Source organism: Papaver somniferum, chromosome 4 (assembly GCF_003573695.1).
Source record: "Papaver somniferum cultivar HN1 chromosome 4, ASM357369v1, whole genome shotgun sequence".
Classification (NCBI taxonomy): domain Eukaryota; kingdom Viridiplantae; phylum Streptophyta; class Magnoliopsida; order Ranunculales; family Papaveraceae; genus Papaver; species Papaver somniferum.
Window position 1 is genome coordinate 159246641 of NC_039361.1, and position 18347 is coordinate 159264987.

Genomic DNA, 18347 nt, shown 5'->3' on the forward strand with positions numbered 1-18347 from the left:
TACCCTTAAAGAATAGAGTTTCTGTCAAATTTTATTGTACTTTTACACATAAGGTAATTCTTGTCATTAAAATATTTTATTTAATGACATCATCAAACATCTTTATTCGTATGAACCTCCTTCTTTTTTAGGAGTCATTTCAATAAAGTCAGTTAACTTTTTAAAATGGACTTTAAACCCAAAACTATAGGGTAAGAAAGAGTGATGGGAGAGCCAAACACTTAATCCTTAATATGGATAGATATGGTAGATATCTTATTAGGGCTGTTTGGTAACCATTATTCTAATGGATTATCAGCCCATAATCCATTATGCAGATTATAATGGATTTTATACATGTTTGGTAACCATTATAATAATTGATTATTTTAATTATAATTGAAAAAATCCATTATATCCATAAACAGAAAAAAAGTTGTTTTGAAAATTTATTATAATCAATTATTTTTTCTAACAAATTCAAATTGAATTTTTTTCTTCTTATTTTCTCTAAACAATCTAGAGAGTAACAAAAAAAACATAGGACCAAAAATAAAATCCTAAATCATTGTTCTTTCCTTTCCTTTTTGATATCATCATTCTAAGATAATCAATTATTTGAAAGAAAAATTTGGAAAAATTAACTTTAAAAGTCATTATATCAAAATCATTTATCAATTTATGATTATCTATAATCATAAATGATAATCATAAATTTTACCAAACAAGGCCCTTGAGTATTGGGACTGGTTCTGGTGCTTCATTTCTAAGATTCGACTTGTCACATGTTGCCGCGCGTCTTTGTATACTTTGCCACTAGAAGACCAGCGAGTAAATTCATTAAAAGACAGCAGAAAATCTAGACCAACCACCCTCCGTGTGAGAACGAGAATGTGGATTTTGCTAAAGAATCAACATCAAAATAAATAACAAGTAGAAACCTGCCTTTTTTTTTGTTTCTTTTTTTTTCCTTTCCATTAATTAACCATCATACAAAGTTAAATACCCAATCAATTCATCAATGAAAACCAGAAAGAAAACAAGAAGAATAGCTGAAGAACGGAAACATCACGACAGCTCAAGAGAAAATGAAAAACAGAAAGAAAACAATTTAATTAACAAACAAACCACCAACTAAACTGGCGCGCACAAACTAATTAATAACTGAACATTTCTTTCGAATCTCTCCGGTTGATCCAGTCATAACTCCAAGTTGACCCATTTTTTCCATGGATGTGGCGAATTCTGCAAAGAAATTCGATGAACTACCTTGGAGTAATTGAGTAACAAATGATTTTGAAGCAGCGTCTGTAACGAGAGCTGCGTCTGATTGGAAAAGACCTCGTCTTTTAACCAAATTTTTGTAGTAACCTAAATCAAAAGTCTTGAAACTTCCTGGGTCCATCTCAGATATAGTCGTGTTATCAGTTATTGTTCTGCATTTCCTTGCCTTCAAATTAGCTGCATATTTACTGTCTAGTGAAGGATCTTGGTCTCCTCTGCCAGTAAAGTTGTATAGACGGTTTGAAAATGAAGGATTACAATGAGAGACACCAATTGTGTGAGCACCTAGAATTGACATGCATTTACGTTAAGCCTAATATATTTTTTGCTTGAAGCTAAAAGCAGTGTAGGGATTATTTCTTATATTTACCGGATAGCAAAACAAGATCTTTCACGTTAAGCCCTTTGTTAGCAAAATTTGATTGAAGGGTAGCAAAGTTGATATTAGGATTGGGGATGTTTCTCAATGCCTCAGACCTTAATGAGATTCTTCCATCTCGTCGTCCAGTCGGGACTTTCCATGTTGGTTCTCCCTGTTATGATGGCAAAATATATATATATATTAGTCACTTGCACTAAAATTCTAATATGCACTAGCATTAATAAGCTCAGTTAAACATCAAATGGTATCCTTGAATTTCTTACTATGGCAACAACTGAATCCCTTGCAGCTAAAGAGATAATATCTGCACAAGAAACAACACCAGGACATGCGGCTTCCACTATGCTTTTCACTTTGTCAATGAAGTCGAAACCTCGGAGAGTCAGGTTAGGTTGGGCATCTTTTTCTGCTTGATTGTTCAAAGTTGAGTTCAATAACACAGATGCATCACAACCCTGGATGAAATACATATATATGTTATTAGATAGCGGTACCACTGAATCTAGCCTAGTATTTTATATACCTACATGTTAATAGCTCCACCCTTCCCATGCATGCCAATTAAAAATAATAAGTGCAATTCATAGAGGGTAAGGTAATAACTAAGACGGTGTTAAAAAAAAATATATATATATATACTTGGACAGATTTTTTAACTATGTATCCAAGTGGCAAACCCTCCGGTGGCATTTACCTTAAAAAGAAGCCACACAAGTTCTAGTACTTAAAAAAACGTCAGTGGTGATCTAACAAATATTTGCTTACCCTGACAAAACAGTCATGAAAATGCATTCTAAGTAGAGGTGCAGCTACAACGGGGGCTCGTTTCTGCACATAGTCTTGTATAATCTTCTCAGCTTTAGGACAACTTTGAGCATAAAAACCCATCTTCAATTGAGCATAAGCTGAACCTAACAATCCAAAAACCATAAATATTAAAATGCTTGAATAACCCATTCTTCCTATCTTAATTAGCAGAAGATAACTTAAATATGTAAGACTGCTTTGAGTTTATACGTGTTTTGTTGATGAATACTATGCTTTAGTAAGACCTCTATATATATAGTCATTGTTCAGTTATTCTGAGCCAATACAATCTCAGAAATAATTGAATCCATAACAGCTAAACTGAGATGTGTTTATTACTTAATCCACTACTTTATTTTCATGTTTGGTATTTGATAAGGTGGTTTCGCTCAGCTTTTTTCTCATTACATAGATTAGATTTTTGAGGAGTATTTGGTTTGGCATATATCGCAAGTGGTTCTAGTTTATGTGTTAACGTACCCACTTCTTCACCTATTTTCTTTGTTTTCTTGCATGAAACGAACTGCAAAATGTGAGTTGTGTTTTTTCATTGAATGATACATAGGCTCTTACTTCCCAAAAAAAGAAAAAAATACTTTTTTCTTTAATAAACAAACCAGGACATACCCTGCGGTTAAATATTATAGTTCAAGTTTTCACCTTCTTGGAGAAGACTCACCAAAACAGAGTTTATGTGTGGTTCCTTCCACTGCTTACACAAAATTTTTTCCACACACCTTCTGGCTAATAGGTCTGCCAAGTGGTTTTCATTCATCGAAATAAGACTAAGTTTTTTTAAGTTACCAATACAAACCAAAAAATTCTTCTCGTTGCCTGCATACAATCCTGGTATATCTTTTTTCACCGTTTGTAATTGACCTCTAACTGCTTCAAGGACTTTCACACTGTCACTCTCAACTTCAACATGTGGATGATTAAGTTGACGTGCCCACTGGATCGTCATGGAAGCAGCTATATCTTCTATTTCTTCCTCTGTTCCTGCTTCAAAGCATCTGCATCTTGCCTCTGAGATCTTACCTGCAAAATCAGAAAGCATTACTGCTATCCCCCCTGCATTCCTATCACTCCGGGTACTCGGAGCTATATTGATATTAACATCTAGTAAGTTAGTGACCAGAGTCTTAGTATTAGCCACAATCTGGACTTCGGACTCTAGTTTTTCACTATCCCTATTATGTCTATTACAGTTGACCATGCTAGTTATGTTGTTACATGTGGATTTAAAGTTCAGTTTAACTTTCTTAAAGACCAGATCACATCTGTTTTTCCAAATCTTCCAGCATATGATTGCCATGACATCAGCCCATGCAATGTTCCTTAAGATATCCATTTCTCCTCTGTAGAACCACTCCTGTAGCCAACTATGAAAGTCGGGCTGACTGTTAGTATAGAAATCTAGACTAATCCCTAAGTATGCTATCACAGACCTTGTGAACTCGCATTCCATGAAGACATGAGTTAGGGTTTCATCCTCCTTATCACACATGGGGCAAATCCTGTTAACATAGGGAAGAATCCTGGCTACTCTTTCATTCAAGGGCAGAATATCGTGAATACATTTCCATAGGAAGGTTTTCACTCATGGGATAGAGTTCATTCTCCACATCTTTCTCCAGAAATTCTTTTGTTCTCTATTTTTTGGTTGACCTTTATGAATTAATTTCCTGTACAAAGACCTGGTTGTGAACTTCCCACTTCTCTCCAGCTTCCATTTCATTTCATCCCTTCTTTCTTTATTTATCTTAATTTGCTTAATTTTGTCACCTACCCGTGTTCCAAAGTATATTGTTAACTTTTGTTCATCCCAGTTCCACTTGTTTTCTTTTTTCACCATCAGTTCTTCTAGGAAAGTAATTCTCTGGTAGATATCAGTTGGTTCGACAAGAAGCTCTTGTTGTTCTGGGTACCAAATGTGCTCCCATACCCTTATCAGTTTTCCATCCCCTATTATCCACTCCATGTTCTCCTTTATTTTTCCCATTTCCCTCATCAGATTTTTCCACACCCAAGAGTCTTTGTCAGAACTCTTGTAATTATTGCTCAACAAACTGGTTTCTGGGTAATATTTTTTTCATAAATAGAATCCCACAACCCTTTAGGTTCTTGCATCAATCTCCAACACACTTTGGCTAGCATTGCTGAATTAAAAATTCTCAGATTCACAAATCCCATTCCTCCCATAATTTTTAGCTTGCATACTGATACCCAAGCCTTTATGTAGACCCCTTTTTTCCCATTTTCATCCTTCCCCCAGAAGAAATCACGCTGCATCTTATCCATGCTATCAATTACTGCCACTGGAACTCTGAAACAGTTCATTTGGTACATCGGAACTGTCGAAGAAGCCGCCTGAGTCATAATTCCTTTACCTGCACAGGACATGTTTTTCCTTTCCACTCTTTAAGCCTACCACCCATGTTTTCCAACATAAATTTACACGACTTAATCTTAGATGTGTGAGTAAACAGGGGTGATCCTAAGTACTTGTCATTGAGAGATATTCTCTTAACACCCAGAGTGCTAATGACCTCATCTATGGTGTTTTGGTGAATGTTAGGGCTTAAAAAATGCCCGACTTCTCTAGGTTGATTAGCTGCCCAGATGCTAAGCTGAACTCAGTTAGCACTTTCAGGATGCTAGCACTATCCTCCTTAGTTGCTGTGCTGAAGATTAGTAAATCGTCAGCAAAAAGCAGGTGTGATATTGGTGGGACATTTAAACCCACTTTTATTCCATGGATACGGTTTAAGTCCTCAGCCTTGGAGATCGCTCTGGAAAGCACCTCCATACACATGATGAACAAGTATGGAGATAACGGATCTCCCTGTCTAAGCCCCCTAGACGGGTTGAATTGTTCACAAGGGACTCCATTCAACAGAACCGAAGCTGAGACTGTATTAATGCATTGGTGCACCATTTGACACCACTGACTGTTAAAATCAAGTTTATTCATAATCTTTCCTAGGAAATTCCACTCTACTCTATCAAATGCCTTCGACATATCAATCTTCAAACCCATAAGAAATTCACTTCCTCTTTTTTCCCTCATCGTATGGATCATCTCGTGGGCTATGAATATGTTATCCGAGATTTGTCTACCTTGGATAAAAGCTGACTGGTACGGAGAGATCAACTTAGGGAGAAACTTTTTCAGCCTGTTTGCCATGATTTTCGATATTATTTTATATATTATATTACTTAGGATAATTGGTCTGTAATCCCCAGCGGCTTGTGGGTATTCTATCTTAGGAATCAGGATTATGAATGTTGTGTTTATCTCTCTAAGAATGAAACCTGTGGTGAAAAACTTTCCACCATACTACACACACTCTTTTTGCACCACCTCCCAGTTCATGTGAAAGAACTTGGATGTGAAGCCGTCTGGTCCAGGTGCCTTATCTGGCTCCATGGAGAAGACAACTCTCCTCACCTCTTCAATACTAGGCTCTTTTAACCCTCCGAATATATTTGTGTTTCAAGGTGAGTAAGTTAAACGATCCATGGGCCTTAAACTGGTTCCAGGAAGAGTGCTTATAGTGTCATAGTTTATTGCTCAGATATTGATGAAAAGAAACCTGTTTTGAGGCATACTGAAATTTTTTGAGGCATACTAAATAATGCCAAAATAGGGTCACCAAATAAAAAATAACATCACCCCTTAACCACCCTTTTTGATAATGGCATAACCACCCTTACATAATTGGTGTTAATGATTATGATAAGATTTGATTAGCTAGGAATTTTAAGGATTGATTAAAAATTATATTATTAGTGGTGAATTAGTAGATAAATCAAATTTATGTGAGAGAGTTGGGATTCTTGAGAGGAAGAAGAAGTGAAAAAAACTTGGGTTTTGAATTTTGAGATTTTAATGATTAGACGTGACCAAAATGTGTGATTCAAATCATAGGTAGACTTCTATACGAGGTTTAATTTCTTTTTATAAGTTGAATCTTTCAAAAAAATTAATTTTTAAAACCCAGATCTACTGACCAGATGAACAGTTCGGCTGAAAAGTTATTAGCCGAACCTAGGTATATTTTCAAAAAACTGAGGTTCGGCTGGAAAGTTATCATCCGAACCTAGGTATATTTTCAAAAAACTGAAATTCGGCTGAAAAGTTATCAACCGAACTTCACTCTGTAACTGACGAATTTTGGTTCGGCTGATTCGAACAAAATCTAGCAAAGTCGCATTAGCCGAACATAGTGTTTCTCTAAATCATACACTAGGTTCTGCTCAAAATTGATACTCCAAGATCAGCCGGACTGATCTTCTGAAAACCCTAATTTCATCTTTGAAATCATATTCTATCGATCAAACAAAATAAAATCAATCAAAAACAAGATGGGTTTGTTACACATACATTCTAAAATACATATAAGAGCAATTGAGATTTGGATTTCGCACTCCAACATCGCTCACTTCGATTCGTGTTTGCGTTGCTTGATCAATTTCTTGATTGAATTTGAGTCCAAGATTTTGAGTTTAAAGTTTATTTTGATTTTTGATTTTAGGTTTTTGATGATAAGGGCACTCTGATAATTTAAATTGTTTAAGGATATATAGGTAATTACGGTACCTTTAGACACCCCTTATAAACCCACCCTGAATAATATAATGAATGAGTATGCCTAAAAAAAATGAGTATGCCTCAAAAAGGTTTCGATGAAAAAGCAGTTGTTTTGTAGGTTGGGCCATGGAGAGATTGGAGATTTATACCCCAAAAATTATCTTCAAGAGCCCCTCCCGACTCCCTTTGATCCGTCTGATAAGCCAGAATGCTAACAACCTTAATTGCAATCTCCCTTTAGTAGTATATAACAAAGAGAAGAAGAAACAAACACAACCAAAATAATCAGCATTTAGAGTTGCTACTTGTTTTGCAAAAAAAAATAAGTGAGCCTGCACCAAAGGTTGCATTTTTCAAGGTGGAGTTCGGCAGAATCAACGGCAAGAGGACTCTGCATGGGCAAGCTGATGTGATCAGTCAAGGTGCGCTATGCCAACACCAATGGCTGCAGTAGGTTCTCATTGTGCAAAAGAAAGAGAGATCAATAAAAATTGGTTTCCGTTAGGTATTATAACTTTTATTTAGTGCAGGACCAAGGATATAAAACAAAAAAACTCATTTACATTACACAACGCACACAAATTCGTATTAAGTATATACATTTATAAACCCTGTACAGGGTCTGAGTACCCACTGACATATCTTTTGTACCATTCAGATCCAGACCAATGAACCATGAAACCAGGGAAATAGTTTCAATAGTTTCATACAGAGAAAAACATACAAAATGAACTGAAACGACACAACTAAGAGACTCCTAGTCGGTCCCGCAGTGTGTCGAAAATAGATGACGCAGCAGCATTTTGAGCAAAGGTCAGCTTCAACCGGCCTAGCAACTCGCCGTCTTTCGACTGAGTTGCAGCATCTGCAGCTTCTTTTGCCATCCCAATACGAGCATAAGACTGAAACCAAAAATAGTTCAGTTTAAAGAAGACAACACCTTAGAGAAGCAAGAAAAAGTTCTATTTTTCGTTAACATTTAACAACGAAACCAATTAGTTTTGTACCCTTGCCATTTTTGAAACATGCTAAAAACTGACTGACTTTCTCTAGTAAATATAAGACTTTCTCAAGTCCGATTTTGTGCACACTCCTTAAGGAGTGTGCACGTAACATTTCATTCTCGACCATCGATTTAATTTAGGGAGTTATCTAATGAGGGTCGAGATTCTAAACATGGAGGGTAATGAGGCCAACAGTTAACTAATCAACCAAAATCAAAAGAACCTGTCAAATATACACCATTTAGAGGAGTGTGCACATAACTGAACTCGACTTTCTCTGTCGAAAAATATTTAACAATGGAGGACCTTATACAACAACTTCACTAATCCAGTATTTATTTGTCCAAGGATCTTTCTTATCAGTTTCTGAGAAATGCTCTCCTACAGCAAGTAACATGTTAAGTAGAAGGCCAAGTGCTAATAGAGAAATACCTCAGCTCTTTCTGTGAGATCCGTGAGTTTCGGAATGTATTTGAGAGCTTCACTTTTCTCATCTGCATCAATGCACGCCTCAACAAACGGTCTATAACCTATTTTTTTATCACCAAACGGAATGTAATATGATAAGTTTCCATTTGTCTGATTCTCAGAAACGCACCTGAAATTTTTTATAATCTGTATATAGTGTTTGATGCAAAAAACAGCCGACACTTGCAGGAGAACAAAGCATCATCTTAATACAAAAGTGGTAAATGGTATGGTAATCTATATGTCCTCTATTTAACACAAAGTCAGATATCCAGCTCTTGAAAGACACGTGAATGGCAAGAACGCATTAGACTTAGAGCTCTTTAACTTGCTATCTGAAGTAAATAGAAAACTATTGAATAAGGTTTACCTATAGGTGGTCTCTTCTCCTTGGAAAATTTTTCTAGTGCATCCCAATCTCTTTTTGTAGCCAGAGCAAATGCTTTGAGCCAATACCATCTTTTTTCAGAAACCTGCAGGGGATCTTACAGTTAGATATTGAGAATAGCACATAGAAAATACAGATTTCTTTTTAGTAATAACGATTCACGACTCTATTAGACAAGAAAAGGGCCATTTTTGAAAGCTGATTAAATTGGTTAAAGTGAAATGGTGAAAGAATTCAAATTCAATTTGAGCAGGATGGTCCAATCAGTCCCTAAAACAATTCCCTCTTCAGACACCCAAATCACGTTCTACTCTATCAACATCCACTAACGAAAAATAGTACGGACAATAAACTGTGGATCGCTGACCTTAAATTCTGATCTGACTTTCATTGCAGCTCGATGATTGCCAAGTGCAATACACGTTCGGATTGTATCACTAACACTCGAATCAACAAATATAGTCTGCTTTGTGCTCACCTCTAACTCATGCTGTATTCTGCATAAAGAGTTGAGTAAAATAACAAAGCACACACAGAGGGATACAAATTAACAGAACATATTACAGTCTGACTTCCTGAAATTGAAGAGGCTCGAGTTTTACCAAAAAATAGAAACCTTAGTGCAAGGCATCGCCTAGGCACGAAAATGGCATTATTTTCCAATGAGCCCCACACAGTAAAAAAAAATGCACGTTTAAAAGGGGCATTCGGGTGACGCCTTTAGAGGTGCCCGGGCCAAGGCGTCAGTGATCTGAGCGCCTAGTGGTATCTTTCTAAAAAAAAATTCAAATATTTTTCAAACCTTTGCCATTTAAGTTATGTAACTAATACTATTAGTCAACATTCTAAGACCCTAACCTATTTAATTTTGTATGTACATACTTATACATACGGAATGGATCCCTTGACTTAAAGTTCCTGACTTAATTTCTTACTTAATTTCTCCACCGTCAGATGTTAGTGGATGGATGGTTGATATTAACTCCCTTGTTTTTTAAAATCTCATCTTGATCTTCATCGTTGATACACTTGCATCTGATGGTGGAAAAATTAAGTATAAAACTAAGTCAGGAAGTATAACTTTAGTAGATTCAAATCATCTACTTCTCTTAGTTCTCTGTTATACCTAGTATTCTAGAGGATACAGAGTAAGAATATAGTAGTTTTTGTTAAATAATTTGATATGGTATTCCTATAATGTACACACATACTTATATGACTAATCTAGTTATACGCTGCAGCTTCACCGCGCCTCTAAATTAAGAATCGTATTATGTAACCAATGTATAATAACGTGACTAGTATAGTTGAGAATCATAATGTGTAACTAAACGTATGATTTCAAACATGCAAATTCAGAATTGGAGTCTGAAATGATTTTAATTCTGGTCTGAACTTGTGAAGGATTTAGGACACCATAGCATATGTATATTTCACATATGTTACCTTAGCAATCTTGCATGCTCTTCAGCAGCCTTGGACTCAAAGGTGTGTTCTTTGGTCTCAGCAAATAGCGAATGAGTCTTCTCAATAAGCTTTATGCGTGGACCATGAAGTGGAGACCCCCTACTTGCCATTGGATTCTTTCCTAGTTCCCATGACTCCTTCCATAAGAGAAGAGCCACATCCTGTTAAACAGCAGAAAATATTTGGTTAATATGAAAGTATCCACAAAATAGAAAATAGAAGTGCAAGGAAATAAAATACAAGTAATATTCTTGTCATAAAGCTTACTTGAAGCTGTCCAGTCGAGAGAAAGAAGTCTTTCAGGAACTCATGTTTATAACACCTTCAAAATGAGCATTATACTGTCATGAACCGTAATACACATGTCCCGAGCAAAAGAAGCTTAACTCAAACAATTCTGGCTAAATATGAGGCCAAGGAAAAGAAAAGCAAATGCAGCGTCATATAAGTAACCAAAAAGGTACCGCGCATATGTGATGAATAGATCCCGAGCCAGAGGTCTTGCCTGTATCGTTCCAAAAAACTCCAGCGGTGGACTCTGCATGCACAAGGAGGAAAAGACAATAACACAAACAAACAAAAGTATTCCTAAAACAAGCCATGCTTGAATCCTCGGCTGATAAAACCTACAGCAGCAGAAGAAAGTATATGCCGAGAGCCCGAAAGTACTACCTTCTGCCAGATGTGGAAGAGGGAAAGATAAACAAGGTCAGTATCACCACTCTCAGTAGCCTTCATCAAAGCTGTATCTTCCTCTCCTATGCTTAACAAAAGAGGAACCTGTCAACATCATTATTTTTGTTAGTATTTTTCCAAGAATCTGCAGAATGCTTCTTTAACTACTTTTAATCTTTTATCGTCTCATTAAATTTTATGACACAAAAGACACCTGTTTGGAGGAACGTGGTTCATGTTCGACAAGCATTGCAGCTAACTTCCGACGGCCACTTTTATCTGCTTGAGAGGCAACTGCAGCATATGATATGCCTTTGCACAATTTCAACTGAAAATTGAAGTTGTTTTAGAAGACAAATGGTATGGAAGAAAAGAGACAGAACTGAAAAAAGAAATTGTAAAAAACAAAATCAAGGAAAGAAGATGTACGTAATGCACACCTTATCAAGCAACATTTCAAGAAGAGCAGCATCATGAATGGCCGGCGAAGCTGTTATTTTTGCACATGCCCAGTGCATTATAACCACCTCCTAATCAGCAAATAATTTCATGGGTGTAAAGCAAGTAATCATATCTTCTCGGCTAATTAGGACAACATAGACCAACAACGGACACTGGGAATTTAAGAGCCGAAAGAAAGAAAAAAATAATAATAAAAAAAAATCCTACGTGGTGACTTGAGTTTCTTAACTATTTTGTTCCTTTCACAAAACTGTCCCCAAAGTTTTGGAAGTTGTTTTAGTATTTAATTTTAAAGTTATTAGGTTAAAACTTATTTATCTCTTTCTAGAAACCCAACAGCTGCAACCCCTATATATAAGCTTACAGCAATTGCTACACATATATCCACCCCAATTGAATCGGGAAAAAGAAATGATATTTTCCTAATATTTCACCATCATCAATTATATCCTTCATCCTGCATGCATATCTAACTAAGACAGACGCACTGGTCACACTCCTAATCTCAGACTCTTGAAAGGTTTATTTTGTCCCTGCTACAAAAGTATCTTCCCCTAGATTTTCTTTCAAATTGACATTTTCGTTCAATCCAGCAGAAAAATTTGAAATCTAAGTAGATAAGGCTATTGTGACTCCAAGAAAATAAAAATAATTTTTTTCTACAAAATCAGGGAAGCAAATTGGATCTTGTAAAACTAAAGATGGAATTTTATCCTGTAAAAAATGGGTCCTGTTTTCCCTTCAAAATCAATCACAACGCATGATTAAAGATGAAGCTGGTCACAATTCCTTCCAGATTAGCCACATCAAACCATATGCACAAGCATCGTCAAGTGCAATAGAAATGGTGAATCCTTCTAGATTACAGACAAAAATATTTTGTAACACTGTCCAGGAGTGTCCTATTAGAGCTCTGGGCTTACTTGTACCATTCATTTTGGGCATAATTCTTGGTAGCCAGGAATCAAAACGAGGTGGAAATCGTTAAATATCTAAAGAGTCCTAAGTTTAGGAGCGTGACGGAAGCGTCCGCTTCTATTGATATGCGTGCATGATTCACTTGATGAAAGTGAAAGAAATTTAGAAACTAAAAAGAGAATTGTGTTTCTGATAAAATTGATGAACATGTAAGTTGCTCAGTGCTTACATAGAGGTTTCAGTTCGATACTTCCGACGAAAGTTTGCAACTCTGTGGATTTCAGAGAGATAAACAGGTAGCAAATAAACTCACCATTTTGTTTTCAATAGAAATAAAATACTAAAAACAACTTTCAATATTAATAAAAATAAAATTTAAATACTGAAAACAACTTCCAATAATTGTAGTTAATGCAGGCATTTTATTTTATTTTTTTTGGGGGAAAGGGTGTTTCCATTTTTTAGGAGTGCGGTTCTCACTTGTTTGGAGTGCAGCTCTCAACAAGGTTCTCCGTGAGAAACACAGAGTTGTAAAGGTGGGGTCCCGCATATCTGGCGTAACTGTGAAAGGTTCATGTGGAACAGTTGTCCTTTCTAGCCAGAATCCTCAAGACCTTCTAATTAGTGGCTTGAAACTTTTCCTTCACCAACAACTCTTTCGATAGATAAAACAAACATCTAAGTGGAGCTCAGTCTTATGTGTAACACGTCATTAATATGTCGAAAGAAACATTGGTAAACTTATAGATGGGTTTTAAGATACAGATACAGGCCTGATTAAAGAAGTTTAAAACTGGACATGTCAGCAATTCTAGGATCTAAGCCTTGGTTCGAAATATATCCTGTGCCAGTTTAACAAAAATGGTAATTAAGAAACAATTACTATTTCTCCTGGGCAGACTAGGCTAATGCTTCAAAGGAACCACTAGAATAATTTCTGAAAGGATCCCAGGTTATGATTAAAAGACAAACGAGGAGAGTATAATAGCTCATACTTATCAAACAAATAAAAGGTAGCTTACCGGGCTCAAGCCAGTGTAATCTGATATACGCAGTGCCAAAAGGTGTTGGTGAGCATTAATCAGACGACCAATTAGAACTGGCGCAGTTAGTAACTGCAGGAAGAGTGAGAATATTTGCTATAGTTAAACACCACAGGATCTAAAATAATCCTAGCAGCTATTAATTAAGGGTTGGCGACCTTGTATTGCTGAATACTAAGAGGAACACCAATCTCATAGTTGCGCACAGCATTTAGCACCCGTAATGTTTTACACATTTCTTGAAACCGATCACGTTGAACATGGCTGTAAAATCCAACAAGAACCCAGTACACGGTCAGATAAAAAAAATATTACCAACATAGAAGGAACTAACATAGTGCAACCAGATTATCTATGCAGGCCATTTTTTCACTTTCAATACCCTGCGTACATGGACAGATACACAAAATATTTCCTTTCCTTTCATTTGATGATCTTTTTTATCAGAAACCCAAAGATTCCCCCCTCATTCAACCAGCAACCACAAAACAGTTTTGAGGTTTTGGGCACCACTGAATCCATGGTTCAAGGATACATTATGCTATTCACAGACTAGACAGTTTAAGCACATTCATTCAAATAAATAAAAAATTGTGAAACAAGAAAATACCACACAAACTATCAAATAGGGCATTCCATAGAATATGTTCACAAATTGTATACTGATTTCAGAAAAACAATTTTTTGGAGTAAAATCTATGAGTTCCGTGATTCTAAAGAACAGACAGACTCTTTGATCCTGAAGTTAGTTCTGATCATTTGCCTGTAAGGTGTGAAGTGATAGCTTTTGTAAGGAAGAGCCAAGAAGAATTTTATCTAATTCGGATCTTCCTCAAAAGCAGTTACAAAGCTGTCGAATATGACTATAAAATAGGGTCAATGTTGACAAGTAAAAATACCGAACGTTCTGGCCATAAAGAATTTCTCACATAAGATACTGAGGGGGTCTCTTAATATCGAATTTTAGAATGCTGAAACTTTTTCTCATCAGCTCAATTTTATGGTTTTCACAGCTTCAGAATTTATCCATAGAATGAAAAGTTTTTCACACAAATCCCAGTTTACTGGTAAAGCTGTTTATTTTTACTGCAGTGTACATTAGTAGTTCCACATAAGAATGTCTTTATTGGTCCGACGGTAATACATAGTAATGTTTCTTACTCACAACAAGATATTTTTTTCAATTGAAGAACTGAAGCTTCCTTTAGTTGTCAAACTAACAGTCTAAATGTCTGACTATGAAAAACACCCGAATAGACCTTTGAAAACCAACCTGCAAAAGGATTGACCATAGCTGGCAGCCTAAGTAGAGTTCGTTGCCGTGACACATCAAACTCATGACCCGCCGCGTCAATACAAGCTTCAACAGCTTCAGGAAGGTTGGAGCGAATTGATCTCAAATTATCATCCGCCTGTCAAGAAGATGGTAATATTTAGTAGTAATTCTTTTAAAAATCCTAAATTCAAAAAAAACCCGAATTCTTCATCGATCAATTTGAGTCAAAGCACGAGACGTGTTGACATTAGACAAGCAAGAATCACCCTGATCAAACCATAAAGGCTATTTGTTTCATTCTTGTGACAAGCATACCTTGGCACTTCGCTGTCAAAGAAATCCAACGCATCGTACAATAAGGCTGGAGGTTTTGTGCTCGCTATGCTAAAGATAGACACGGTGGATTCAGGGACTAATTGTAAGAATTCCATGCTGGTATTTGAAAGTACCCTCACTCCATCACACTCCGGAATAAGAATGATGGGATCATCATATAGATAGCGAACTGGATCACCAAATGGACCTACCACCAAAAGCATTTCATCCCAGTAGAGAAGTACACTATGCATTCCACACCAAGCTAACTGCTCAGGAGGTAAGGCTGACTGCAAAAACATGATATTGAAAATCAGCATGATACAATGGATAATGTTTATAATATGAGTGGGAACTATTCAAATGAACAAAAAGAATGTAACTGCTCAAACAGAAAAGGTTTAAAATATTTTCTGATGCTCATCAGAAAATTGAGAAAAGAAGCAACCCGATATTTATCCCAACTGTTCCATTTTCACTACAAGGTGCTAAAATCAGGTTATGGAGTATGGCGGTCGCATTAACTCATTGAATCTTCAATGTCTCATAATTTTACATTTTTGTTTCCTTAAATACTACAAAAGCCATGTGACAATTCTACTGATATGAGTGTGCCTGTGTCAGACGATGCAACAAATGAGCTACAAGGCCATCTGCACACCTATTTACTTGTCCCAGTAATAGTGTGCTCTATCTTATATATCCAATTTCTTTTGTTGGATCCAGACAAATTTTAGATACATGTGAGTAATTAACTTTTAACTATCTGTCATGTTCAGACTGGGTACGTACAAGCACATAAAGTCACAACATATATACTCTCCGCATCTAGATAATAATAGAGCTTGGTTCAAGAATCACCTTCAAGTTAAGAAAACACAATAAGTTTCTATCTTTGCTTTCCCTAGTTTTTTACATACTTAGAATCAGATCTTTAATTTGGTTATGCCCTAGGACGTCATCATGTTGTCAACTAAGCATATGATGTGATTGTCAAGTGAAAGTTATTTTAGACGGAGCAAATGAATCTAATGAGAAAATAAGTTTCTCTACCCAAATTTTCTGAGTTTGCGAACTCAACAACAATTAATACAAGTTGTAAACAAAATCAATACTTGCCTCACATTCATACTCGAATATCTCTTTATAATCCGTATTGGAAGTAACCAGAAGCCGGCCATCATGAGTGAATGATGCAAGGAACTTCCCTTTTGAGTCAAGACCATTTTCTGTAAAGGTCCAATTCCCTCTCCAACCTTCTGAATACCATCTTCATCAACAACTAAAATATAATCGTTCACTCCTAAAAGCACTTCAACATTCCCAGACATTGTATACTGTGGTTCAATGACAGCAATACAGAGTGGATAATCTTCTAAAAGAGGATCCTCAAGTTTACAAGGATTAGGGTTTTTGAAATCAGATATACAAAAAATCTGATAGCCTTCAGTTAAACAAACCATGCCATTACCCCAAAACACACATTCAACAACATTCTGTTCTAAGAATTCACTTCCTAATGATATATTAGGTTCTTGAATCTCACCGTGAATATTATACCTATAAACAGTTCCATCCTGAACAACACAAACTAAAGTTTGATCATCAGTCCATGACATACCAATTAAACGACCACCAGGACGATCCCATCTAGTTGATGAAAGAAGAATTCCAGCTGAATTGTAAATGTTTAATTTTCTTAAAGCAGATTCAGCAAGAAGTTGAACAATTTTAGCATCATCACGAATAACAGCGATTGGACCACCAAAAGGAGCACAGGCAATTTTGTTACGAGAAAGATCTACTTGCCATTGCATTGAATAGATCTCTGGTTTTCGATAATAGCTTTCGTGTTGAAGTTGCCATTCCGCAGCTACTGAAACACCAGCCATTTTGGATTGAATTTTTTAGGGTTTCAGTTGACAATGAATCTACTGGGAATTTTTTTTCTTCTTGGAATTCATGTATCAATTCACCACCATTACTACTTGTAGGAGATGGGATTTTGGTTTGGTTTTGCAGAAAAATGTTGACAAGACGAAAAACGAATTTGCTAATCTGCGCCTCGTATGGTGCGCAGACTTTTGAGGAGACGGAAATTATTCTTAAAGCAGGCCCTCTACAGGTGTGTTTGTTTCCCTTGGCTAGGGGCTATATTATTAGCCTAGACCAAGGGTACGTTTGGGGCGTAGGGAGTTGAGGATGAAGTTCGATCAACGCTATCACGGTGTTAATCCTCAAGGGAGTTGGGGGAGTTGGATGTAGTTGGGTTTTTTCCCGTTAGTCTTCGGGAAGTTCGAAGGAGTCTCTCAAAATTCCCGTTAGTCGTGGGAGAATTTAGAAGAGTCTCTCAAACTCCCTAAAAAACTCCTTTAGTCGTGGGGAGTTTGAAAGAAACTCTTAAACTCCCTGTTAGTGGTAAAAACTAGAATGCTAGAGAGTTGGGTTTTTTTGGGGAGTTCTGGGGAGTTTATAGTGTATTTTTGTCTCACTCCAAATCTCTCAAAAGAGTAGAGATTTTGGGAGAGTCTCTCAAACTCCCTACACTCAAAACACCAAACTCTCTCAAACTCCCTATATTATCTTACACTCCCTCAAAATCCCCAAGATCCAAAATACATTAAACTCCCCCCCCCCCCCCCCCCCCCCCCCCCCCCCCCCACCCACCCACACACAACTCACTCGTGGACTAACCCCATGTATAAGTTAAGAGTGGAGTTCAAATCATGGGGTGTTTGGCACTCATGGAATTGGATTTCTAGGAGTTGAAACTCCATCTTTTAGGCTTAGTCTAATGGCACCCAAGATCCAACTTTCACAGCTGAAAAACGTTGCCAAAAGTGGTGATTATAGATGTAGGAAATACCATATGGTCCTAGGAATAATATATTAGGATGAGTCTAGTCCAGTTGACCCAGTCAACTGTCTGTTTGGTCCTTTTTTAAAATATAAATTATAGTTTGGTCCTAGAAATTATAGTTTGGTCCTAGGTTGATGTCATGGATAATGTAATTGTCATCTTGTAGTGGCATAAATATCCTTTTGGAACCATTACATCATCCATGACGTCACCCTAGGATATATATAGTCAATTATCAAGAGAGAAGTTATTATTTTCAGATTCTCTTTCTCTCACCTACATATTTTCAGATCTACTTTATTTCTCCTCAGTTTTTTCTTTTCTCTACATCAAATTTTCTCTGCTACTGTAAAGAAGATGAAGAAGAAATAAACTGTTGTTGTTGATTAAATGATGAAGACGACGTTTTGATGTTGATGTTGCTG

The 18347-nt window shown here is 36.5% G+C and overlaps 1 protein-coding gene and 1 pseudogene across 1 annotated transcript; both read right to left on the reverse strand.

Annotated features, from left to right (window-relative positions):
• Positions 1 to 1132: 1132 nt before the first annotated feature.
• On the reverse strand, positions 1133 to 4433 carry LOC113273358. Its single transcript, XM_026523094.1, has 6 exons — positions 4150 to 4433; positions 3267 to 3969; positions 2411 to 2611; positions 1909 to 2100; positions 1634 to 1796; positions 1133 to 1548 (listed from the first exon to the last, which is right to left on the reverse strand). The coding sequence occupies exons 1-6, from the start codon at positions 4431 to 4433 to the stop codon at positions 1133 to 1135; spliced, it is 1959 nt and encodes a 652-aa protein (XP_026378879.1).
• A 3092-nt stretch (positions 4434 to 7525) lies between these two features.
• Positions 7526 to 17174, reverse strand: LOC113271737 (annotated as a pseudogene).
• Positions 17175 to 18347: the final 1173 nt, after the last annotated feature.